Here is a 24,357-nt window from a genome sequence, read left to right as displayed (position 1 = left end):
TAATGGAAGCTGCAGGAGATCAAATAGAGCCTCATTATCTGACCAGATGATGTCATCTACCACTTTCCTCCCCAGCCTGACTGTCCCTGGCATGCCCTTTTCATTCATTGGATTTCAGTTCTTTCGATCATGAAGGTTCAGCATCACATGTGGGTATTACCTAGGACAATCTGGATGCAAATGCAGTCTGCCTATGAGTCTCCACTTCTCCAGAATAATTGATATTTGTATACCTCCTCCAAAAAGCCAACCCACTGTTTGCATCAGGGCCAAGGTCTCTTGAGAAGAGTACTGAACAGTGGCGGCTGGTGCATTGGGGATGCAGGGGCGCCACCCCGCCTCATTCAAGCGTCTGGCCCCCTAATCTACATGCAGGGCGCCGGACGCATGGAGTTCAATGGGGCTTTTTTTTTTTTTTTTAGCATGTGATTAGAGCCAGAGGCTCTAATAGGCTAAAAAAAAAAGGGTGGGCGCAGAGCACTGCACCCCGAGCCCACCCAGTTGTGTGACAATAGCGAATGAAAATTCGCTATTGTCACAAGGATCCTCCTCCTGGCCAATCAGGAACGGGTCCTGTTTCCCAATTGGCCGAAAGGAGAAGCCATGCCATTGGGCATGGAGGAGGAGGGAGGAGACTCAGAAGACTGAGGGGGAAGAAGCCGGAGCCACCCCCGCTTGCTGCTGCACATGTCCAGATGTCCAGGCAGGGTGAGTGAGCCGGGGGGTCCTGCTGGGGTCCTGCTGTGGTCCGGGGGGGGTATGATGCGTGGCCTGGTGTGGTGCAGGGGGGGGTGTATGGTGTGGTCCGTCTGACGCCCTCCCCGCCCCCGTTTGTCTGCTGGCCCATGGAGCACCAGCTGCCACCACTGGTACTGAAGCAGTGTGCTGTGATGTGTTCAGGAAGCTATGTACAGCACCCTTCCATCATCCTCCCACCAGCAATGATGCTTTGCTTAGAGAAGAACAGAGACCCAGTGATGATGGCACTGGGTCTTAAAAAAAAGTATGTCATGAAAATGGAAAGGTTTTATTTAAAAGAGAAGTATGACCAAAGCTTTTTTGGCCTTTCTTTTGTTGTGGGTCACAGGAGAGTACTTACTTATGCACTCCTGAAACATAGAACCAGTTGACAGCAGGCTAAAGCTGCTCAGGCAGTCTGGATCCACCCAGATGTCTGACAGCTGGCTCTGGCTCTTAGTGTGCAGCCGGAGCCAACAGCACCCACCCACTCTCTAGAGCAGCACTCCAGTGAGCACTGGAGGGGCAGAGCAGAGAGTGGTGACCAACAGTCACCGCTCTCTGCTCAGAGCGGACCAAGAACTGTGGTCATGGTCATGTGATTACTCCATTTTTGGGCTTAGAGCTGACTGATACCGCAGCAGGGAAGTGAGTATGTAGGTTTGTTTGTATTTTTTTACAGCCCCAAACTTCTCCTTTTATTTAGCATGTTATGAAGGGGCAGATAGAGAAACCAGGGAAGGTAAAATATTCAGCTTTAGCACTCCATCATTTAGGCCCCATTCACATTTTGCGTAGCAGGAACACATTTTCCCACTGGCGTTTTTTTTTTTGCATGTTTTTTTACTCATCGTTCATAGGGCAGCCAATTCAGTTGAATGGGCTGCCCTATACATGACAAATGCACCAAAGAAGCTCCCAAACCTTTTCAGGCATTTTTTCAAAGTGCATTTTGGTACATTTTTAGTGAACTAGTCGTGTGACAAAATGCGTGGCAAAATTAACAATGAATGGCAACCAAACGTGCCTTGCACGCTTTGATGCATGTTAGCATGATCTGGATTCTGCATCTCAAAGATGTGAACGGGGCCTTAACAAAACCTGAAATATCAGTTTTGAACGGACCCATCTCTAAAAGTAATACTTGATATCAAACATGGCTCCTATTATGCTAGACAAGGTCTTGTCTTTGGCTAAAGACTACCAGTACCACCTGTAATGTATGGGTTCCGGTCAGCCAGAAGTTGGAAAGATGTCTGCCTTCAAGATTACAAAGAAAACAGCAAATGGCATTCAAGAGCGTATTCTTAATTTTTAGCACAATCTAAAACAAGGAAAGTATATTCGCTCTAGGAATGTGGAGGCTTCAAGATGCTCAACCCGCAGCCAGCCTTTTGTTTGTTATAAATAAAACCAGAGCAAATTTTTCTTAATCCACAATTCACAAGCCGCATTGTATTATTCTCAAAAGCTGGCTGATGCCTCGCGTACACTTTTTGTGGCTCAGCGGCTTGGAAGACGCAACTAAAAACTCCGCTGTCACATTTTTATCGCCGAAAGAGATTATTGCGAGGCAGATCTCTGATTGTCATTTAGCAAATAGTCTGGCACAAGCTAACGTGATTATCTGTGCTCACACCACGTCATGCATTTGATGTAGATTGCATTATTCTCTTTATTTGTTGCTGGTGGCTCTGTTCCATCTTCCCAGGCAGCCAAGTTCAATTTTTGAGGCTACTTCTCTTCTTAAAGTGGACCTAACACCAGATTTATTTATTTTTTAATGTGGAGTAATGTGTCAGTGTTTTATTTCCAGGTAATATTATCTTTCTCTAAGATCACAGTATTTCCTCTGACATTGCCTTCAAAAAGCTCCAAAAGGAGGCATCATCCAGGGCCGCTAACTATTTCCTGGGCCAAGATGGTGGCTCAAAGATGAATCGATCCTGTAAATTCTGGTGCCTGCAGCAGCCTCTCGCCTTGTGACTTGCTGCAAAGTTACAATGTTGCACCTTGATCACTGGGGAAGAGGAGACTGAGGAAATACTTCCTCCTGCCTGCAGCAGACTGTTGATATCAGCTCAGCCTAGGCAAATCACTGACGTGAGCTCAGGGGGTGCTTATAATTATAAAAGATATAACTTTAAACAAAAAAAAGGTTTTACTGAGTATCTTTATTGTGCCATGTCAGTAACATGTTCATGTAGACTTGTAAAGCTACTGAAAGAGGACCTTTGAGTGTAAACCGGCCAGTCAATACAAAACTAACCTATTTTGACTTCTGTATAGATTTACACAGGCTTTTTTTAGTATTAAAGTACCCGGGGCATGGAACGTTACATGTTCATTGTGCACTTTATAGCTCCCGTGACTTGGTTAAGTCATAAACATGTTAAGTGCTATCAGCAAAATACATGGACTCCCAAGTGGTGAAGACTGCCATTTCTTTACTGTCCCTTAAGGGACACAGGAATTCTTAGACTGATGGCTTATACTGCTGCCTACAGGAGAAATGGACACTAGCAACATAAAAAAACACTAAGCAGTACCCGTTAATTCCACCAACAACCATTATGCCTTTTCCTAATGTCCTCAGGAGAGTGGAAGTGTTTTTTTCAAGGACTACCATGTGAACCTACTAGAGATATTCCTCTATCTACCCACAAGATGTAATTTCTTGTAGTTATTGTCTCTTCAAGGTGAGTGGCTGAAAAGGTAGCCTTTTTCTGCAAGGAATCATTGCTTGTTTTAAGCCAGCCATACATGGAATAACATTCGGCCGGCTCAGCGGGGACTTGCTTAATTTCCATCCATATATGGGCAGGCTGGTTGTATACAAGTCCATCTAACAACCAACTTGTGTACAACCAGCCTGTTCTCTTAATCAGCACCACCAGCTACAGCTAGTGGTGTTGATGAGTATATTCTGACAGCAGGGAACTGTCCCTGCTGTAAAAATACGATAGCGCTGCAGGAGGGATTTTCTTTGGGTTGAATGTAAAACTTGACTGGTGTATGACCAGCCTTACATAGGGACAAGGTGGTGTTGAGGTCCAGGACTTTCTCTTGCCTGAGGTAGTTTCTTCCTTTCACCTCCACGTAAATATTGTTCTCCCATCCCTCTATTGTCTGGATGTACTTCTCTGACTATGGTTCTTCAGAGAGACCAATTGTCTTTGTTATCCTGGATGGTCCCCATAAGAGTACATCAACTTTTCCTTTTACCACCACTATTCAAACTTACCGTCTTAAGGATCAGGTTCCACCCATTTCTGTCATGTCACACTTTACTAGGTCTGTGAGCACTTTTTGTTCTCAAAAAATTTTTCTTGGGTTAAAAGGCTACCGCCCGATCCAATGTTTTCTAAGTTCTACCAGGCGAATATTTAGGCCTCATCTGATGCCAGCTTTGGGAGTTAGGACTTCCAGATGTCCCTTTGAGCTGCAGTTCCCAGGTTTCTTTTGTTCTTCTTGGGTCTGTTAGCCTTTGTTGCTATGTTGCCCTTCCCACTGTTGGACATCCCAACAGTCTAAGAATTTCTGTGTCCCTTAATATTTAAGGACAGAAACAGGATTTTTTTACTCAACATAACGTCTGTCTTTTTCCTAGAATCCAATTGGAGGCAAAGTTCCCTCCTCTCTACTTTGCTACAAAACTGAGGTATGATAGTTGTGGGCAGGGTTATTCTAAGCTAGTCAAATGGGGTTGTTATACTAAAGGCCAAAATACTGTGAACTTTGCAAGTGCAGTTGCAATCAGTTGATCAAGAGCTTAGTAAATAAGGTACAACGTAAGTTTACAAAGAAAAACCATTCACATCCAAGGAATAAAAATTGAAAAAACTGCAGTTTTGCTTCCACACGATTAGATGATGGAATTTTGCAGAGGTTCCCCACATTTACCAAGCTCTGGAGCAACTGCACTTGCAAAATGCAGTTGAATTTGCCTTTATTAAATCAACCCCAACGGTCTTTTGTTGCCAGTGTCCATTTCTGTTGTAGGCAGCAGAATTACTCAACAGTCTACAAATTTTAGTGTCCATCAATGGACTCCAAGAAAACGATTTTACCGTGAGTACAAAAATTCTATTTTTTGAGTGATCACCTCACAAAGCAGTGATCGAAAAGCAGTGCTCTGTCATAAAAATTGTCTCCCTTCTGTCCCTTATTGTCAAAGGGTAAAGCGATACGAACCATTGTATTGTACCAAATTACTTAGGTAGCTGCCCAGGTTAACAACCACTGATCGGAACCATTCCAGTCACAATCAAAGAAAGATGCCCGTGTTGAATCCTTCCCCTGGTGCCACATCCCAAATAAAGACTAAAGAGAAAATCCCCTGTTTGTGGGACTTTATAGGCACTCAAGTATACGTGTACACAATGCTAAAATTTAACAAGTTTTATTGAAAAAATACAATGACATAAAAGACGGTAAGTTCAATAAGATACATCACATTAGCAGATATTGAATGACCACAAAATTGACCACCATTCCAGTCACAATGGCACAAAAAAGACCCGGTCATGAAGCAACTAAATTGCAAATTAATAATCAGTTGCCTGTTGATCGAAATTTTTCATAGTGTACTCTAGCCTTATATTATAGAACTGCTGGTAGACGTTGTGGAATTAAAAGATCATTGTGGTCAATATTTCAGCGGATTAAATTCTGAAGGCCCCATGTTGACTATGGCATCAGTTATTCATCCGTAGATCTTCTCCAGCTGTGCCATCACTGTTTTTTTTATTGATTGGCCACCTTGTACTTGCTGTGTGATCCTTTAGACGACATTATCTCCCAGTCCTTTGTTTATACCATAATATCCACAAAAGACAGCTTAGCTGTATCTCCTGATTTCTCTCCATCTCTGTCACTTTCCCAACACAGTTTGCTACAGGACTTCAACAAAGCTTGTTCTTCGAAAGCCATTGATTTGATCTCAGTGTGGCTTTCATTTGTATGACTTCTGAAGATGAGGTCAGTCTATTTATTCTTTTCATGGATATATTCTGTTTTCCAGATATGTAATAGATTAAAAAATGTTGCAATAAAAAGCACCTAAAACATAATAGATTGAGTAACATTTCTAGTAATTTTCTCTTTTTAAGCCATGGCTTCTCAGATTTTCCCCTTGTGCCTAATTTTCAGAACAAGACCTACATTTTAGAGACTGGACCCCCAGAAGGGTTCCTGGTTTTAGAATCTGATTGACAACCTAACAATAAAATATTTATTTTACAACATTTCTTTTTACTCTTCTATTTTATTTTTTTTTTCTTACTTGGCCTTTTTTAAAGGTTAGCCTATGCAGTTGTTTCGACTTTTAGTGGACTGGAGTGTGAAATCACCTAAAGGTTTGTTCACAATACTGCAAAAGAAAATAAAAAAAAGTTGGGCTCCTTTTAACCCCTTGCTAAATGGCAGGTTTAATGCTAATGTACCCTTAGTGATCCTGTCACTGGCCTAAAGTCAAGTGGCAGCTCTGCCTCTGTGATTGTTCAATTGGCAAGGTGTAAGAATCGCGAGGCATGGGCCTTACTGCCGAATGGCTCAGTCACATCTTAGTAGGTGGTGGGCAAGGGCTACGTGAAGACCCGAACAGGTTTGAAGTGTCGCTGCTTGTGGTTATCTGTTGTTTTCACAAATAGGACAGAATGGTCCACTGTGAGCAGGACTCTGTCCATACACTTGTTGGATGTTCTTCTGCACCAGAGATCATGCTATGTAGGCTCTCTATGCTTTAGGTCCCATTAGGATGGGAAAATCATTTTTAGCAGTGGACTTTTAGTGGACTAATTTGCTGCTTTGCATTTTGGCACAAACTATTTTCATGTGATTTTATTACCAGTATTGACACGATAGTACCATTTTCATTAATTGTGTTTAATATTAATCATGTAGGGTTTAGGGACGGGTTATTGAGTCTGAGGGTTAGGGTTATGAATTGGCTTAGATTAGGGTTTGGAGGTTAAAATTTTTGATAGAGTTGGGGAATTTTTTGTTTATTGCAATCTATAGACCATTAGGGAGATTTCCCTTTATATCCTGTCCTGTATACTCAACCGGAAATGAGAGGATATCTTTTGAATGTGATGAAAACCCCTTTCTTAGACAGTTGTATTTAGAACACGTGCCTGTCACCGGAAGCTCCAGTTTTGTGGAGTGTTAAGGGCCTGGAGCCAGTGTGCCCATTGTATGATACACCAAAAGACTTACTGTAGGACATCTAGAGGCAGAAAGAAATGACTTCACTGGAGATATGAAGTATTGCAGCCAGAGCTATTTCTTTTTTTAACACTTGCTGGGGGACTATAAGAAAAAGAAAATTCCTTGAGTTTGGCTTAAAAGATAAACTTCAGCCAAACAGCTATATAAACAGTTGGGATGCATGCATGGAAGTTGTTTTATCTTCCAAAGAGTTTGTTTTTCTGTTTGTGGAATCCTAAGATTTATACAGCACTAGCAGGTATGGCCCAATAGTCGTTGTTTGCCACCGTCCCGAAGTACGATATTGAAGTTTGTAGGGTGCCTCAAACCCAGGGGTTGGGACTTTAAGGGCAAGAATTGCCCTTAAAGTCCCAACCCCTGGGTTTGAGGCACTCTACAAACTTCTATACAGCACTAGCAGGCAGCGTGTTTGCTGACCAGACTTTTCTCTGCTTTAGTTAAGTACTACAGCCTGGTCACCTCTCCTCCCCTAACCTGCAATTGGAGAGTTAAGAAACAGCAGCACACTGAAGGGCTCATCCTTCTGTTCTCATCACTTGTGCATGAGATACATCTGATTGGCTGCTAGTGCTGCCAGTGCCTCTCCTAATCTAAGCACTGCTGACTCAAATTCAGGTACAAGTTGCAGTTAAATGTACAGTTTATCTTGCATTACCTGGTGTTTTATATATCCGCTGAAATTCATCTTTAAAAGTCTCTGCTGCAAAGTTTACCAAAATATTACAAAACTTAAAAGTCAGACAAACAAGACAGGTGCCAAGTTTGCATTCAAGGAAGGCAGGAGACAAGTGATAGATTGATATAGATTTTCCTGCCGAAAACATGGAACAATTTTCTCCCAGTTAATGGTGCTGTCAAAAGAGGCATCAAATAGTTTTGGACTGAATTGCTGAGGGATATTGTATTTTATAGGAAAGGGCGGATTCTGGGGATTAAAGAGGGATACTCAACTTCATCTAAAATCATTTTTTTTTCCTGCTTGGTCTATATTTGTTGAAATAATAAACCACTCTCTGAGTTTCATACCAAAGTTGGTACAGCAAAAACGATGAGCTTATATGACTTGCTTGCAAAACGTTCCTTTCTAATACGTTGCATGTTATTATTTCAAAGATAAAAAGTTCCACATCCTGAAAGAAATAGGGTCCATGGAATCACTCACTGTAAGGCTCCATTCACATTTGGTGGTTTGCGATCAGCCAATGAAATACTGTTATTCCAAATAACACCTAAATTGTTATGTTGTGTTATTCCAAATAACACCTTGGTTATTCCAAAATTTCCAAATGCTGCTAAACTCTGCTAAACTCACCTAAACTGGTTTAAAAAAAAAAACGCAGTTTAGGTGAGTTTTTAACATTGATTTTTTTCAATTTAGGAGAAACAGCGTTTACAATAAGCCAGTGCACAGAAAGCCAAAAGAAGCTCCTTTTTTGAGGACAATCTTTGTGTGTTGCAGTTTGCCACGCAATTCATTGTGCGATTATCGTGGCAAAATCACACAACGTTTTAGCAGCCATTGAAAATGATTTGCACCCAAACATACGTTTTGCAATTGCAGTGCAATTCGAGATCGCAGGCAGAGATTCTTTTCATGATCCTAAAACTCCAAATGTGAATGGAGCCTATGTGTTTACATAGGATCTACTTTCTTGCTTATGAAGCAGGACAATATGCCTTTTTGGTGATTTACATATCATTAAAGACCAACTCTAAGCTATTTTTTTTTTTTCGAATAAAAAGTAGCACAGGATAGAAGTTTCATCTACTGCCCCCTGCAGGATTTCCATTTGACCATAAGATGTCCTCAGTCTTCCAGATTAGTTGGTACCCATCATCATCCTGTGGGCACCCAGGATGTTACAGACCCACCCCCGAGGGGTATTTCCATGGCACTGACAGTGAAAAGATGCAGAAATTGGCATTCATGTCATCGCATCCATGCCACTGTCTGTATCATCGAGGGTCACCCATCGCTGGAGAAGATCCCCTGCTAGTGAACGTGCTGAAGACATCAATATAACAACATACATGCAGGGATAATAACATAACTTACATGCGGGGTAGTAAGCAATGCCTTGAATTGGGGGGATATTGAGGACTTGTAGAATTTCAGGCACACTCAAAGACTGGTGAAGTGCCCTATGCTTTGTTTTATGTGGCGGTGTCTTATGAAATGCTTGCAGTCTGTTCCTGCACTATCTCTGTGCCCTTCTTACCTATTGAATGGTGCTGGGGAAGGGAAAATTTTTTTTCACTGGGAAAGTAATCAATTAGTTCACAGCCTTTTTTAAAGCCCCTGACAGTAGTGTCTATGTTGTTTCAATTGAATTGAATTCACCCACCTTTTTTAATCTTCACTGGAAGGGTGACAACTGGAAGTTTGGCCACTATGAGCTGAACAAATAGTCTGTGCTAGAACAAGGCGACACTCAAGGTGAAAATTGCCGTTGTGCTAAAGGAAGTATGAAAATTTTTAATAAAGGAAAAACAAGGGGGGTGGAATCAGTAACGGGCTAGAAGTTTTTTTGTAACACAATCTACACATAACATTCATTTATGAATGAAGGCTCCAACTGTAGTCTTCATTCATAAATAAACACGCAGCAAGACTGGGCCACCACTCTGACAGCTTAGCACTGCAGATGACACTGTAAGAAGGCAGCTCTTTCAATGTAATCACTGGTGCTCACCTATACAGAACGAGGAGCTTTCACACTGACAGCACCACCTCACTGATTACACAGAGAGATATGGAAAGTGCAATCTTTAAAGCTGAGCTGTCAGTTTGACAGCTTGCTCCTTCACATTGCAGGACATGGCTGGTTGATGCAGAAGAAAAAGTGGGTTCTACCCCAGCTTTCCCCTGTCCCCAGCATATCCTCTGCTTCTGTCCTGCCCTAAAAATAGTTCTTTCCCTTAAACACAATGATAAAGGAGGCAATTTGTGCCTTAGCTGTGATGGCCAACCTGTTACCAAAGCAATATTCATGAGTGTGCATCCAGCTCCTTCACTAGTCACGTCTCCAAATAGCACTGCTTCCTTGAGAATTCGTTGTAAAACAATAACACAGATTAGGCCCGGGCTTTTCATATTATCTATCAGTTATGAAACATTTGCAATCCCATCTGCATTTTTTTTTTTTTTTTGTTATTGTGAATTTTCTTTGGCTGACTGCCTTTTATTGTTTTAAACCGTGCCCCTCGGACTGGATGCAACCCATTGCTTGCTTTTTTCTGGCCTTTGGGGTACTGTTCAACAATGAGACACCATTCCTTCCACTGATACAAACAGTGGGGAACTATTTCTTCTACTGACACAAACAAAGGGGCACGATTACTTCCACTGTTACCGGCAATGGGACACTATTCCTCCCACTAATACCAACAATGTGTACTTTTCCTCTCACTAATACTTATGATAGGGACACTATTCCTCCTCCCACTGACTGCCAAGCCTGAGTCATTGTGTACCCCAAATTATGGTGGGCCATTTTTTGCTCCAATTTTCCACAGTGCAGACCTCCTAAGGTTTTGAATTACAGTAAACTGGCTCTTTGTTTGGAAAGTTGGAGACCCCTTGTTTAGACAATTAGCACATTGGGTTGCAAACATTTTTCCAGTAAACTGAAGGTACCCTAGACTTTAGATGACAGACTCACTCAGATCTATCTATTGGCAAATTGTCAGTGCTCCTTAAAAATGTTATATAAGCAAGGTCCCTACATCCTATTAGTAATAGGCTTTCTAGGTCAAAATTAGGTGGCCAAAAGGGGGAAAAGGATGGGGGAGGGCAGGGAAAAAGATGGGGGAGGGTAGTGGAAAGGAATGGGGCAAGTAGGATTTTCTTAGTACCTTTAAAAGGTATAAACAGTTAAATAAAAACAAAGATCTATATTACATCTATTGGCAAATTGTCAGTGCTCCTTAAAAATGTTATATAAACAAGGTCACTACATCCTATTAGTAATAGGCTTTCTAGGTCACAATGTGGCCAAAAGGGGGAAAAGGATGGGGGAGGGCAGGGGAAGGGAATGAGGCAAGTCGGATTTTCTTAGTACCTTTAAAAGGCATAAACAGTTAAATAAAAAAAAAGATCTTTATTACATATAGTATTACAAGAAAATTACGACAATCAGTAATGAATCAATCTCAGACCATTCTATCGATTAGCCTTGATTAAAACGTTAAGGGTTAATCCTGGTCTACATAACAACCAATCAACTAGAATTTTAGAAGGAAGTCAGCAATGGCAGCCCCATATTTTTACTATGACTGGTTCACTTTAAGGGAAAAACCAGCAAGACATCTTTGAGCGAAAGCATAAGCACGCTCACAGCTGTAATGGAATAACCAAAAGTAAATAATATCAGTAGAATCAATGCTGGGACAGAGCCTTCTTTAATAGTACAAAATTTTCCATAAAATCCACTAAAAGTAAATAAAATCAATAGAAATCAATGTTTGGACAGAACCTCCTTTAACAGTACAAAGTTTTCCATAAAATACATCATTATTGATCTGATAACTTGGCTTTGTTCTGAGCGTCTCGAGGGAAGTTACACACCCAATAATCTGAAAAGTATCATGACAAAAAAAACAAGCTTTGTCTATTTGAGGGCCAATTACAGACTGTTCAGATGCAAGTCGATAGGTTAATCGTCCGTTTCCAGATAGGAAAATAAAACATTTCTGGAGCCGTGATGCAAGGAAAAGATTATTTTAATGACCTAATACCGTGTTATAATCCAGGAATATCTGAACAGAATCAATTATATCTTTTTAGTCATTTAAAAAGGCCGAAATCGAGCATAATAACCCAGAAAGAGTCTTTCATCTCTGGTGCATAATTATGAGGCTCTTCAATTGCTGTAGAACATTAAAAATACATTTTATCTGTATAGTTAAGGGGCTAATAAAGCTGAGAGACGACTTGAACCAACAGAAAAAGGCAGCTAGTAGCATTCGCAAATATATATTTAACAGTTAGAAAGGCTGACTTTTTTCGTTTTAAAGGGTAGGTCCTCCGAGAAGGGATGTTCCAGCATTGGATGGACACAAATGTGTCCAACTAGCTTCTGTATGCCTCCCCAAATTCCAGTGGTTAGAACTGCTCTCTGGCATTTCTACTCTTACTCTATCACTGAGTCCATCACAAGGGCGTCCTACTGTATTCACAATTTATAATTTATGGGGCAATATGCACTACTTGGCTCTTGCAAACACAATGCTAATGAAAATGTCTCATTACACAGATTAGCCATAGCCACCAAAAGTTCTGTGATGGTCTGTGTTTGATTTCCAGCCTCAGCAACCAATGTGACTTATCACATGTTTTAAATATAAAAGTAAAGGAAACCAGTTAAATTCACAGCTTGAATGTGTAAGGCAGCCTTTCTCAACCTTTACAACACAGAAGAACCTTTGAAATAACTTTCCAGTCTCAGGGACCCCTGCTAACAATTCCTACTTTTATTTAAAACAGAAATTAAAAGTTCACAGCATTCCAGTTGCCTACACAGGGGATTTTCAACAATTAAAAAGTCAAGAGAAAATGCTACGCTACCTGGCTCTGTCCTCAGTAACCCTGCTGCTTTTGGCACTGGTCCTTCAGGCCTGGTTAAAGCTTTTTCATCCTTGTAGGTTGCAGCCTCCTGCTGCACAGGTCTACTCCTGTCCTCTCAATGGGGGCTCTTTCTCATTCCCCTAAAACTTATAGGATTTCCATAGTTCCTTGTATTTGCCTATTTTTTTCTGGGTTTCCCAGTCTCCTAAACTTTCTCTCATTCTCTCAGGCTACTATAGCCGCCTGAACTTTCTCAGCCCAATGGACATAGAGTCCCTCCAACATAAAGTGCAGTCTCTCGAGTGGTTCACCTCCCTCCTGGCTGGAGAACACAGCTCCTTCATGATGGCACACTTACTTATCTTCAACCAAGGGCTCTGAACTATGGCCAGCTCCTGGCTTATAATGAGTGTGCACACCCGGACACACAAACAGCCTGCAGGTCTCCAGTAAGACCTGGACACAGGATTAAAGGCTTCATCCAACTTTAGACTATTTGAAGCCTTCAAGCTTCAGACCCTGATATTGGGCTACCAAACCGGACATATTACTCTGAAGCTTTGCACTTTGTCTTTGTGTGAATCCTCTATGTTTTCTACCTATCCACACACTGTCAGACATGGGAGTAAAGCCCCGTACACACGTACCGATCGTCGGCCGACCGATCGGCCGTCTTTTGTCCAGGGCTGTCGGTGTCTGTTGAAAACTGCAAAAGACTGCACACAAATTTTGTCGGCCAACAACAGCCGACTGCAGAAGTGATGTCATGTGATGGTTAACTTTCCCTGTGTTTTTTCTTTTCTGAGCATGCCCAGTCTTGCAAATCTGCTGTCTATCGGCCGAATTCTGTACTAACTGGCGAACAATCGGCCGTTCTGGTGTCGGCATACAAAAATTTTAATGCCTGCACAACAGATTCTGTTCGGCCGAAAATGCGCTGTCGGCTGTCAGAAGCATCATACTAACAAGCCTACAATCGGCCGATCGGTCGTCGGCCGAATCTTTACAGCCGACAATCGGTACGTGTGTACGGGGCTTAAGTCACACATATGCAAGTCACAAGCAAGTCTCAAGTCTTAACCTTCAAGTCTCAAGCAAGTCCCAAGTTACTATGGCGAAAATCAAGCAAGTCAAGTCATTTATTTTGGTCAAGTCACAAATCAAGTCAAAATACTGGCCTACCCCAATTTTCACCTTTAAATCAATTAAAAGTCAGTGGTCAGGAAAGGTTTTGTTTTTTTTTCAACATTAACAAAACTGCTTAGTGCTTTTTTCTTTGAATGCCCAAACAGCTCAAAATCCTTCGTCCGGTCATGTTTCAACACCGAAGTCACTAAAAACATGTTAAGTATTTCCATTGTTAAACAGCCAGTGTCCTAAAAATCAGAACACACTCAGGTGCTTTAAGTGACTGTGGTGTCAGAAACATAACAGGCACATTAATTTTGCTTTAACACTTCTTGAGAAAATGCAAATATTTAATAACTTAAAAAAGTAAAGTCATTTCGAGTCATATGTCTCAAGTCAAAGTCAAGTCTCAAGTCATGAATACCAAGTCAAAGTCAAGTCGAGTCTTCTATTAATTTTAGTCAAGCAAGTCTCAAGTCCTCAAACTGGTGACTTAAGTCCGACTCAAGTCAAGTCATGTGACTCGAGTCCCCCACCTCTGCACACTGTCTATAGCACTGTCACATTTGCTTTAAAGTGTAAGTGCAGGCAGACATGAAAGGTACTCCAGTTATCTTTTCATTAAAAATACTAAGATGTATTTTTTTTTAAAAGTGCCTCATTCTACGTTTGTACTAGGCTCTTCTAATCTCATACATGTCAGCATTCATACGAAGAGAGCGGAAGGAGTGAGCACATTTAAGATATTTAAACACATTTTATGTTTCTCATCTATATTTGAATCTTAATAAAAACTATTGATTGAAAAAAAAAAAATATATATTTAAACACATCCATTAGCTCTGTATTTATCTGTTAGCCTAAATTTACATTTTAACCATTTGAGCTCTCAAACAACTCATTTACAGTTAATACATTTCTCACCGTGAGCCTGTTCATTCAGCAATAACATTGTCACTATTAAAGATAACAAAGCCATACATACCGTAAGCTGTTTTTTTTGGGAGGACAAACTTGGCTTTATTTTGGCAATATTGGCTTGCAATAAATATTTTATTTTCTATGTACAGTGATCTATAGAAAAAAAAGCATAAAAGTCTAAAGATTTTTTATTTTTTTTTTCTATAAGCAGTTTACTGTACTTTTCTATTAAAATTACATTAACATTTTGTTTCTGGTATAAAGCATACTGTATGCAAATGATAAAGGGTGTTTGTTTGTTTTTGAATTTTGCAAAAAAAATGTACACTAACTTATTAAAAAGCAAAGCATAAAAAAAAGGAAAAAAATAGAAAAATAATGGCTAAGGGGAGAAGGGGAAAAAGATGTAATTAGAGTTAATTTCTTTGAACTAAGGGTTAATAAGTGGTTTAATAGGAATAGATTTTATTTAATTTTTTTCACTTATAATGTTTATTTAACTGGTGTCCTATGCAGCCTAAAGTTTAGTACACATGCAACGATTATCGGCCGACCGATCGTCCGTCTTTTGTCCAGAGTGGTGTTTTGTTGGTTGGAATGTGCCTAGACTGCACACTAAGCGCCGGTTCACATAGGAGCGACGCTACTTTCAGGGGCGACCTCCGAGATCGCGGTGCGAGCAGCGCGCCGCGACCTCGGAGCGGCCGCCACGGACTTCATAACATTGAAGTCTATGGCGGTCGCCTCCTGGTCGCCCCAAAGAAGCTCCGGACCCTTTTTCTAGGTCGGAGCGACTTGTGTCGCTCCTATTAGAACGGGTCCGCAGCTTTCCTATGGGAGGCGATCTGCGGCGACCTGTGAGGCGACCAGGTCGCCTCACAGGTCGCCCTAGTGTGAACCGGGGCTAATTTTCTCGCCCGACAAAATTCTACCTCAGAAGTGTCATGTGTTGGTTTGCTTTCTTTGTGTTCTTTCTTCTCTGAGCATGCCCAGACTTGCTCATTAGATTTTTCCCTGTCGAAATCTGTACTGACTGCACGAAAATCGGCCGTGTTTTGACGGACAAAAATTTTATAGCCTGCACGCCAGATTTTTTTCACCCGAAAAGTCGGAGTCGGTTGGCGGAAGCATCATACTAACAAGCCGAAAATCGGCAGATCGGTCGTCGGACGAAAATTCCCTACCGATTTTCGACGCATGTGTACGAGGCTTAAAGGTCACACCTTTGCTCTTCACATAAATAAAATAGTAACTATGACATTGCAGACTGTCTGCAATGCAATCTGACAGACTATTTACAAAGCTGCATTTCGACAGACACTTCTCCTATGCAATACATAGCAATTCCTAGCTGTCACTTTAATGGTAATTGTCCATAATAGTTGCGTATGGAGTGACATCAGGGGGAGAAACGCAGGACATACCTGTAGGAGATGCTTCCTAAAAATGTTGTTGACATTTTTAGGACATATCTCTCACGTTTAGGTTAAAGTGTACATAAATTGGAAAATATAAGGCCCTGTTAGTTTCTTTCTTCTATTTCCACTTTTGCAAATCTGGCCAAATTGGGGTAACACCTACTTCATATTTGTTACATGTCCCCATTCACATCACATAACTAAATAAAAAAGATAAGAGAAATGCTGGTTACCTTTATAGATGCCTATTCTGGACCCCAATTCCCCCCCTCCCCACCAAAGGAAAAATCCTAGGTAGTTCTCTTTGTTTATGAGGGGACTGGGCAGCACAGTTTGCCATAATTAACCCTGTCTGTGCTGTGTAGGCCGGGTTTCTAGCATTGTAGGTTAACCACTTCAGCGCCAAAAGATTTTACCCCCTTTATAACTAGGCCATTTTTTGCTATTCGGCATTGTGCTACTTTAACTGGCGATTGCGCGTTCATGCAAAGCTATACCCGAACAAAATTTATATCATTTTTTTTCACACAAATAGAGCTTTCTGTGGATGGTATTTGATCACCACTGGGTTTTTCGTTTTCTGCGATATAAACAAAAAAAGACCAAAAGTTTTTAAAACAAACCCTATGTTTTGTTTTAAATTTTGCTTTAAAATATATCCAATAAAAAAAAAAATTTTAAATCAAATTTCTCAATAATTGCTGTGTATATGGGAATACACAACAAACACATAGCTCCCAACTGTCTCTGATTTAGAGGGATGGTCCCTGATTTGGAATAAAGTCCCTTTGTCCATCTTTCCTCCTCATTTGTCCTTCCTTTTGGTCTGATCTATATAGCTTTAAATAAAGTGCACTGAATATCTATTGAAAAGTGTTTCCCAGTGCAAAACCATAGCTCTTAACTGTCCCTGATTTGAAACATTGTCCCTATGTATTCCTGATCTCTCCGGTCAACTGGGTCAAATGAGTTGACCGGAGAGATTGGGAATACCCACAGAGACACACTGAATGCAGCGTTTCCGCCATTTGTTTTGCACAGACACATGGAACACCAGCCGCTCTGCTAAATGGCCATCATCTCTAATAGAGGGGACTTGGTAATATTGGGGATTTGATCCAACAACGGCATAGATGATTTTGCCTAGTTATATAAAAACAAACTAAACAGGATCTCTCTGGTCAACCTCTCCTTCTAGACTTCAGCGCCCGCCCAGGGAGACTATATACCTGTGTGGTTGTTGTACTGAGATGAGTAACGTTTAGCTCCTCAAGGCCTGATAAAGCAACAGTAAGTGAAACGCGTTGGAATGTGAGGACCCATCTTTTAAGTACTCACTATGTAGCTTCAACCACTTGGTTCTTAATTTTTCTATATGGGCTATGTATTGTATGTTTTTTTAAGAAGACACATATTAGCGTCTAACTTTTTACATATTAATAAATAGATTTGATATTTTATTATTTGATTTGTGCTCCTTTCTGGCCTGTACAGTCCGACAAAACCTTCCCCCCTCCCCTTTTTCTTTGCTTAAATACTTTTGCTAATAGGTGTCCATCATTCCCATCTTATAAAGTTGGGAGGTATGCAAACATATAGTGGGGTCTTCTCAAATTTGGCTGCAAAAGTGGAAAAACACTTTAACCACTTGCCGACCAGCCGCCGACCAGCTGCCACCTATATACATCGGCAGGTCGGCGGATTTCTGCAAATCGCCATACCTGTACGGCAGTTCACGGTTCGTGGGAGCGACCCTAGGAGCGTGCGCATGCGCCCACTCGCCAGCAGAGCAACCGATCTATGGGGCCAGCGGGCGCTATTGCCACCAGGCACCTGCGATCTCTCCCCATGAAGAGAGAACGTCGGCAGGTCGGCGGGTTTCCGCGAATCCCCATACCTGTACGGCGGTTCGTGGGAGAAACCCTAGGAGCGTGCGCATGCACCCACTCGCCAGCAGAGCAGCCGAGCTACGGGGCCGGCGGCCTCTATTGCCGCCAGGCACCCACGATCGCTCCCCGTGAAGAGAGAACGGCGGTCTGCTGTTGTAAACACAGCAGACCGTTGTTCTCTCTGGTATCAATGCAGAGCTCCTGTGTTATTCCTATTTAGGAATACAGGTCTCTGTGTTGATAGGCTCACATTTAACCCTTTGATCACCCCTTGGTTAACCCCTTCCCTGCCAGTGTCATTATTACAATAACAGTGCATATTTTTAGCACTGATTACTGTAGTAATGTCACTGGTCCCCCCAAAAGTGTCAAAAATGTCAGTTGGGGTCCTATCTGTCCACGGTAATGTCGCAGTCCCGCTAAAAATCGCTGATTGCCGCCATTACTAGTAAAAAATAAATAAATAAAAATGACATAAATCTTTCCCCTAGTTTGTAGACGCAATAAATTTTGATCAAATCAATGAAAATACACTTATTGGGATTTTTTTTTTACCAAAAATATGTAGCAGAATACAAATTGGCCTAAAATGATGAAAAATTTAGATTTTTTAATTTTTTTTTGGGGAATGTTATATAGCAGAATGTGAAAAATATTTGTTGTTTTTTTTTCAGAATTATTGCTCTTTTTTTGTTTATAGCGCAAAAATTTAAATTTGCACAGGTGATCAAATACCACCAAAAGAAAACTCTATTTGTGTAAAAAAAAAAGGACATCGATTGTATTTAGGTACAGCATCGCATGACCGTGCAATTGTCCGTTAAAGTAACGCAGTCCCGAATCGCAAAAAAATGGTCTGGTCATTAAGGCGGAAAATTTTCCGGTACAGAAATTGTTAAAGGGGCCATGACATATGGGTGCAGAAATGAATGGGGAGCATGTAGGAAGTCAAGCAGGAAGAAAAAAAAATATTCTGATTCCTATGTCCTTAGCTACACTTTTTTTGACTCAGTTCTGTTTATAGACGGCCATGTCTCCTTCAGCTTCCCCCTTCCCTGCCCAGTGAATCTGTCATTGCCTGTGGCAAGGCTACCAAGCTCTGAGCCCAGTGATTGGCAGCATTAATTGCTGTGCAAACAGAGTAAAAACAAGCTCAATAAAACTATTATACCTTTCATTAACCTTTAGCAATCTGTTGTCAATGTTTTTATTTTTATTATGTAATTATTTAAAAGCTGAATTCCAGGATAAGAAAATAATATCAAAATACAAGAGATGTGTATGCTTACTGGAATCTTGGTGCACTTTCTGTATTAGTCCCAGGTCTGTGCAGTAATCTAATGTGACACTTTCAGGGCTGCTGTTAGAAATCATGGGGCCCCCCGTAACACCTACCTGGCAGGGCCCCCCCGGAATATATCAAGATAATATTTTCACTAAAAATACACTAATATCATTATAAGTGGATATAAACATAACAGAGAACCTGTGTGAATAAGCCATTTTTAATTGTTTATTACATAAAAATTATATATATTTTTTTTAAATGTTAAAAATGTTTACAATTATTTTATTTTACAATTTATTATTTATTACAATGTTTAATTATTATTATTTTTTCTAGAATGTGTTATTTTTTTACAGGACAGGGAAGCTTGCAGCGCTCTGGGAGGGGGGGGGGGGGTGGCACAGTGAAAGGGGGGCACATGGGGAGGGGGGGAATCAGAAGCTGATAGAACAGGGAGGGGGATCGGTGTCGGAGAAGCAATTAGAGGAATGATGCCCTGTGTCTGTGTCTCTCTTCTCGCAGCAGCTGAAAGCTGGCAGGAGGGGGAGAAACTGGCTTTCAGTTGCTGCAGAGAGCCGCACAAGGCTTCCTTCTGTAATTTCCCTCCGCCCGACCGCAATAATTCTCCATGCTGTTAGGGCCTCCCTGTGTGCCCGCGCCCCCTACAAGAGGACTGGTGGTCCCCCCCTATCAGCGGACACTTTGCTGCTGTGCAGGAGCTTCCAGAAATGATCCACGTCAATACACTCCCCTCCCTACCCCTTCCAGGCCAGGCCAATATTCAGCTTTCAGCGCTGTCGCACTTTGAATGACAATTGCGCAGTCATGCAACACTGTACCCACCAGAAATTTTTATAATTTTATAATTTATTAAATATATTATTATTAATAATTTATTATATATAAATAGAGTTTTCTTTTGGTGGTATTTATTCACCGCTTGGTTTTTTATTGCTTGCTAAATAAATGAAACGAAATAAATAAACTAAATAAATGACTAATAATAATAATGAGACAAACAATTTGGGGGAAAAAAACACGCTAGCAACACAATTATACACAATGGACGGCTTGAAAGGAAGTCATCCATTGCTTACAACTGTCATGGGACCTGCTGTGATTGGTTACAGCGGTCACATGGTGCTGGCAGCGGGCCGGTATAGGCAATCAGTCATGAGCTGTGTCTGTTGGACAGATCGTGCAGCTGTCATATGACATCCACGGGGATCGATGAGATGCCAGCCTGGTGACATTTCACAATAGGTGGGTGGAAACTGGCTGGCACCGTTCACTGTCTTGTATCCACCCCCCCCCCCTCCCTCCCCCTCTCCTGTAGTTTTCTGCAGGCAGCCTGTAGTGGGTGGAGCCTGTTGGGTCCCTCCCACAGCTCTGCTCCCTGCACAGGCTATGTGCAGCGCAGTGATGATGTCATTGCTACTCTTACAATGTAATATCTGTGTTTGTAAAAGCATTTGGTGTACGCGGAGTGGATTTATATCCTTTATGGCTACTGAGAAATATTTTCATATGAAAGTTTTTATGCCGTGGATTTCAACTTTAAGACTCCTAAAGAACCAAACGAAAACAAATGAATATAAAATTCTGCTATATATGTTTGCCACCTGGCATCCCATTCTTTGTGCATGAATGTGCCACGTTTGAGGCGGGTCCCTAGGGGGGGTCTGCTTAGCATTAAAGCGTTGAACTGTTTTGCAGTACCCGCTGACATCTCCTGTACCCTGTCATGCCATTCATGCTGGAGAGGCACTTGAGATATTTTCAGACACAGACAAGACAATGTATTTCTGGAATGGAAGGTTAGACAGGATAAGATATTATTCTTTGTTTTTCTTGTTTTTTTTTTTATTTTACTGTTTCAACTAAACTCAGAAAGCTTGTTTGTCTGGGTACAGCGACTCATTGTCTGCCAGCAATACTGGCCTAACCTTTGCGCCTTATACTACAATGTGAGCACACTGCCTTCTATAGAGAGTTTAAAGCCCAGGTACATCAAAACAAAAGGTATGCAAATTCTTACAGCTTGTTCTGTATAGAAAACAGCCACAGCCTGAGTAGAAAAGCCTGCCCCTGAATGGGGGTCCGAGGAACTTTTTTCAAGGGGGGCATAATTTTAAGGTCACCCATGCTCCACCCCTTTTCAACAATGTCATGAAGGGGAGGGGTTTGGTCATTTTACTTATTTTGTGTATTTATTTTTAAAGGGCAAATGGCAGCAATTATTTTTAAAGCATTTGTTAACCTAAAAAAAAAAAAATATTTTTAAAAAATGTCTTAGTATGTGGTTGTTTTTTCATGTATTTTTAATTTTGTACAATTAAAGGTTTATGAACTCACATATGTGGCCCTGTACCCGGGCGTAAATAATGGGAGGGTCAGGGGGGTCTAAATCCCCCCCTCAGTTTCACAGCAGCTAGGCTTGGTTAGCCTATCAGCTGCAGGAGCTGCACTGGGAAGACCACCTCTCTCATCCACGAGGCTGACAGGCAGGGCCTGGCTGACATTGAATCCATGTTTACTATTTGCTTCACTAACAGATGTGCCTGCTGGGGGCACTGTATTTACTGTATATATACACATCACAATTTGTCACAGCGTGGCAGGCGTGCTAATTATTGTTCTCTGGGTACTGAAGAATGAACCCCCCCCCCTAGGAAAAAAATTATCTACGGCCCTGCCCTGTACCAGTCAGATCTAGCTATTATATATATATATATATAAATATATATATATACATACTGATACTATGATATATTATGCATTATTCCTTATACATAAGGGTAGAGCTTCAATCAATTTATTGTTTTTTTTTTTTTCGTGTTGTTTTCCTTATTGTGGAGAAGTTCCCTTTGTTTGAGACCTTGCAGGACTTTGTTTGTTTTTTGACTTATTTCAGCACAGTCAAACTTAAAGTGAAACTGTACTCACCAAAAATCCAGCGATACACCGTCTCCTGAACTCACTCACATCTTTGGGCGGCCGGCTTACCAGTCTTGATCGCCAAACCACTGTCATTGGCCAGGCCAAAATGACATCACATGCACGGGAGTTCCGACCAATTCGGCATTGCCAAATTTTTGCAGTGAGCTGTGCTTGCATGGCTTATTGTACAGGGGCAGACAGGCAGGTAAGTAGCTTTGATGCAGAAGAGACAAAGCAAGCCTCTACTGTATTAAAAATCCTGCCTATCTGCCCATTTTCATTTTGATTTTAGTTTTAAATAGAGTGGGGATGAGGAGAAAGCTATGTCAGGGTTTGATCTCAGCTCATTATAAATATTTTTCCCCACTTCCTGTCCCTGTGTTACCCATACAAGAAATTTGGGAGCTGTTGTTATCAGGACAGGTAGGCGCAGACAACAATTAAAATATTATCAGAGGTTCTAACCTTTCCTCACTCTACTAAAAATCAGTTTTTGTTATAAAGATTTCCCATCATTTCCTGGCTTGAAAGGAAGTGAGAATCTCCTAATGACTCGTTTCCACTGAGCGGTTCGGTTCGGTTCGGTACAGTTCAGTACGGTTCGGAATAGTACACCTTCATCAGGCTTGCGTTTCCACCGCCAACAGTAACTCAGCAAAAACAGTACCTCAACAGTGTAGCTCCACCCTGTTGGCACGGTACTAATGTGCTTGGTACCCCAACAAAAGGGTCCCAAAAAAGTGGTACGGTACGGTTCGGAATTAGGGTACCATTCACAACTTTTGACAATGGAAACGGCAAAAATTGCGTACCGAACCATACCGTTCAGTGGAAACGAGGCATTAGACTGGTCGCAGACAGCAGTAATACCCAGAAGGCTCTATCCCATTCCTAAACCCAAAGGTTTAGTTAAGTTGGGGCTTTCATCTAAAACTTTCCTAAGACAGTCAATTGTAATTATGCAAGAATCTTGATATAAATTCTTAAATAATGATAATTTTTCTAGTAGATTGCTTAAAGAATTGTTATATTTGACTTCTACCCCACCCTTTAGCTTTTTCACTTTGACAACAAATCTGGAGTCAATGGTCTGCTGATGTGTGACAGATGCTGCCCTGTCAACTGCCTTACGGATAACATATACTGTCTACCAGCTCCTAAGTGTGCATGGCATTCTGTACTGATGATCATTTTACTTCATTTCTGACAACCATTTAATGGCTATGAAAGGCAGAACATCTACGGCTGTGTAGGTAGGGTTTATAAGGAAAGAGTAAAAATAGCCCACAAAGTATTGCTTTCCTAAATCATTGATGTTGATGTAAATAATATGGTTCTTGGACAGACGGTTTCTACACCCCTGAGGATCTCCACATTCTCTTTGGCTTGTAGTGTAATGTAACAAAAATGGAAATTGAAGCACTGCCAAGCCAGATACTGGCACGGCCTGTGCTTGTAATCACAATAGAAGAAACAATAATAAATGTCCTGGTCACTTCTAACCCATTCACATTGTTTTCAATCAAGCCCTGATGAAGGAGGCATTTTGGACCTCTGAAACGTGTTGGTTACTTTTTGGATTGTCCCCCTGACTGTAATTGGAATAAAGTTGTGTCTGAACCTCTTAATGGTGGTGTGCTGGTGGCACTTCAGTTTCCATTTAGGTAAGATTTATAGTCAGAGTTGAGGGACAAATTTAACTGAAGCATAAAGCTTGTTTGGCCAAAATTGTAGAACTTGACCATATACAAGGCCTCTAGTATGAGGAAGGAAAGACTATGTGAACCTTGACGAACAATTGCCTGGGCTCTTTTGTTTATGTTGTCGGCTTATAGTTTTATAGTATAATGTCGGTCTGTCCGGGATCTTTTTGTGTTTGTCTGCTATATGTGTTGGCTCTTGTTGTTTTGTTACCATGGTGTTTTGGTGATGTCACTGATAATGTTTTTTGGTGTGATTCCTGTTTTTTATACAGAAGCCCAGCGAAGGCCATACTACGCAGACTACTCCCCTACCCGGCGTTATATACATACACTGTGTACCAGCCACTACCTGGACCTCTTCATTACCTTCATCATTGGCATCAATGTTATCACCATGTCCATGGAGCATTATAACCAGCCCAAGGTAGGCCGGAATGATTGGATTTTGGTACATGTCAATTCTGACGATGAAATGGTAATCCAGTTAAAATCGTTTTTCTAGCTTTGGATAGTGTATGTGTGTGTGTGTGTGTGT

At 41.2% G+C, this 24,357-nt stretch overlaps 1 protein-coding gene across 4 annotated transcripts in view; it reads left to right on the top strand.

The window, feature by feature from the left end:
- The window catches only part of CACNA1H (calcium voltage-gated channel subunit alpha1 H), a 742,004-nt gene that overhangs the window by 675,488 nt on the left and 42,159 nt on the right, over nt 1-24,357 (top strand). For all 4 annotated transcript variants that reach the window (XM_082260602.1, XM_082260600.1, XM_082260601.1 and 1 more), the window contains one exon: nt 24,095-24,246. In XM_082260602.1, coding sequence (XP_082116728.1) covers nt 24,095-24,246 — 152 coding nt within the window. The remainder of the gene's footprint in view (nt 1-24,094; nt 24,247-24,357) is intronic.

This window comes from Pelophylax lessonae (genome assembly GCF_965119305.1).
Source record: "Pelophylax lessonae genome assembly, chromosome: 6".
NCBI lineage: Eukaryota > Metazoa > Chordata > Amphibia > Anura > Ranidae > Pelophylax > Pelophylax lessonae.
The sequence above is the reverse complement of the archived record's forward strand: the minus strand, read 5'-3'. Positions and strand labels throughout refer to the sequence as shown.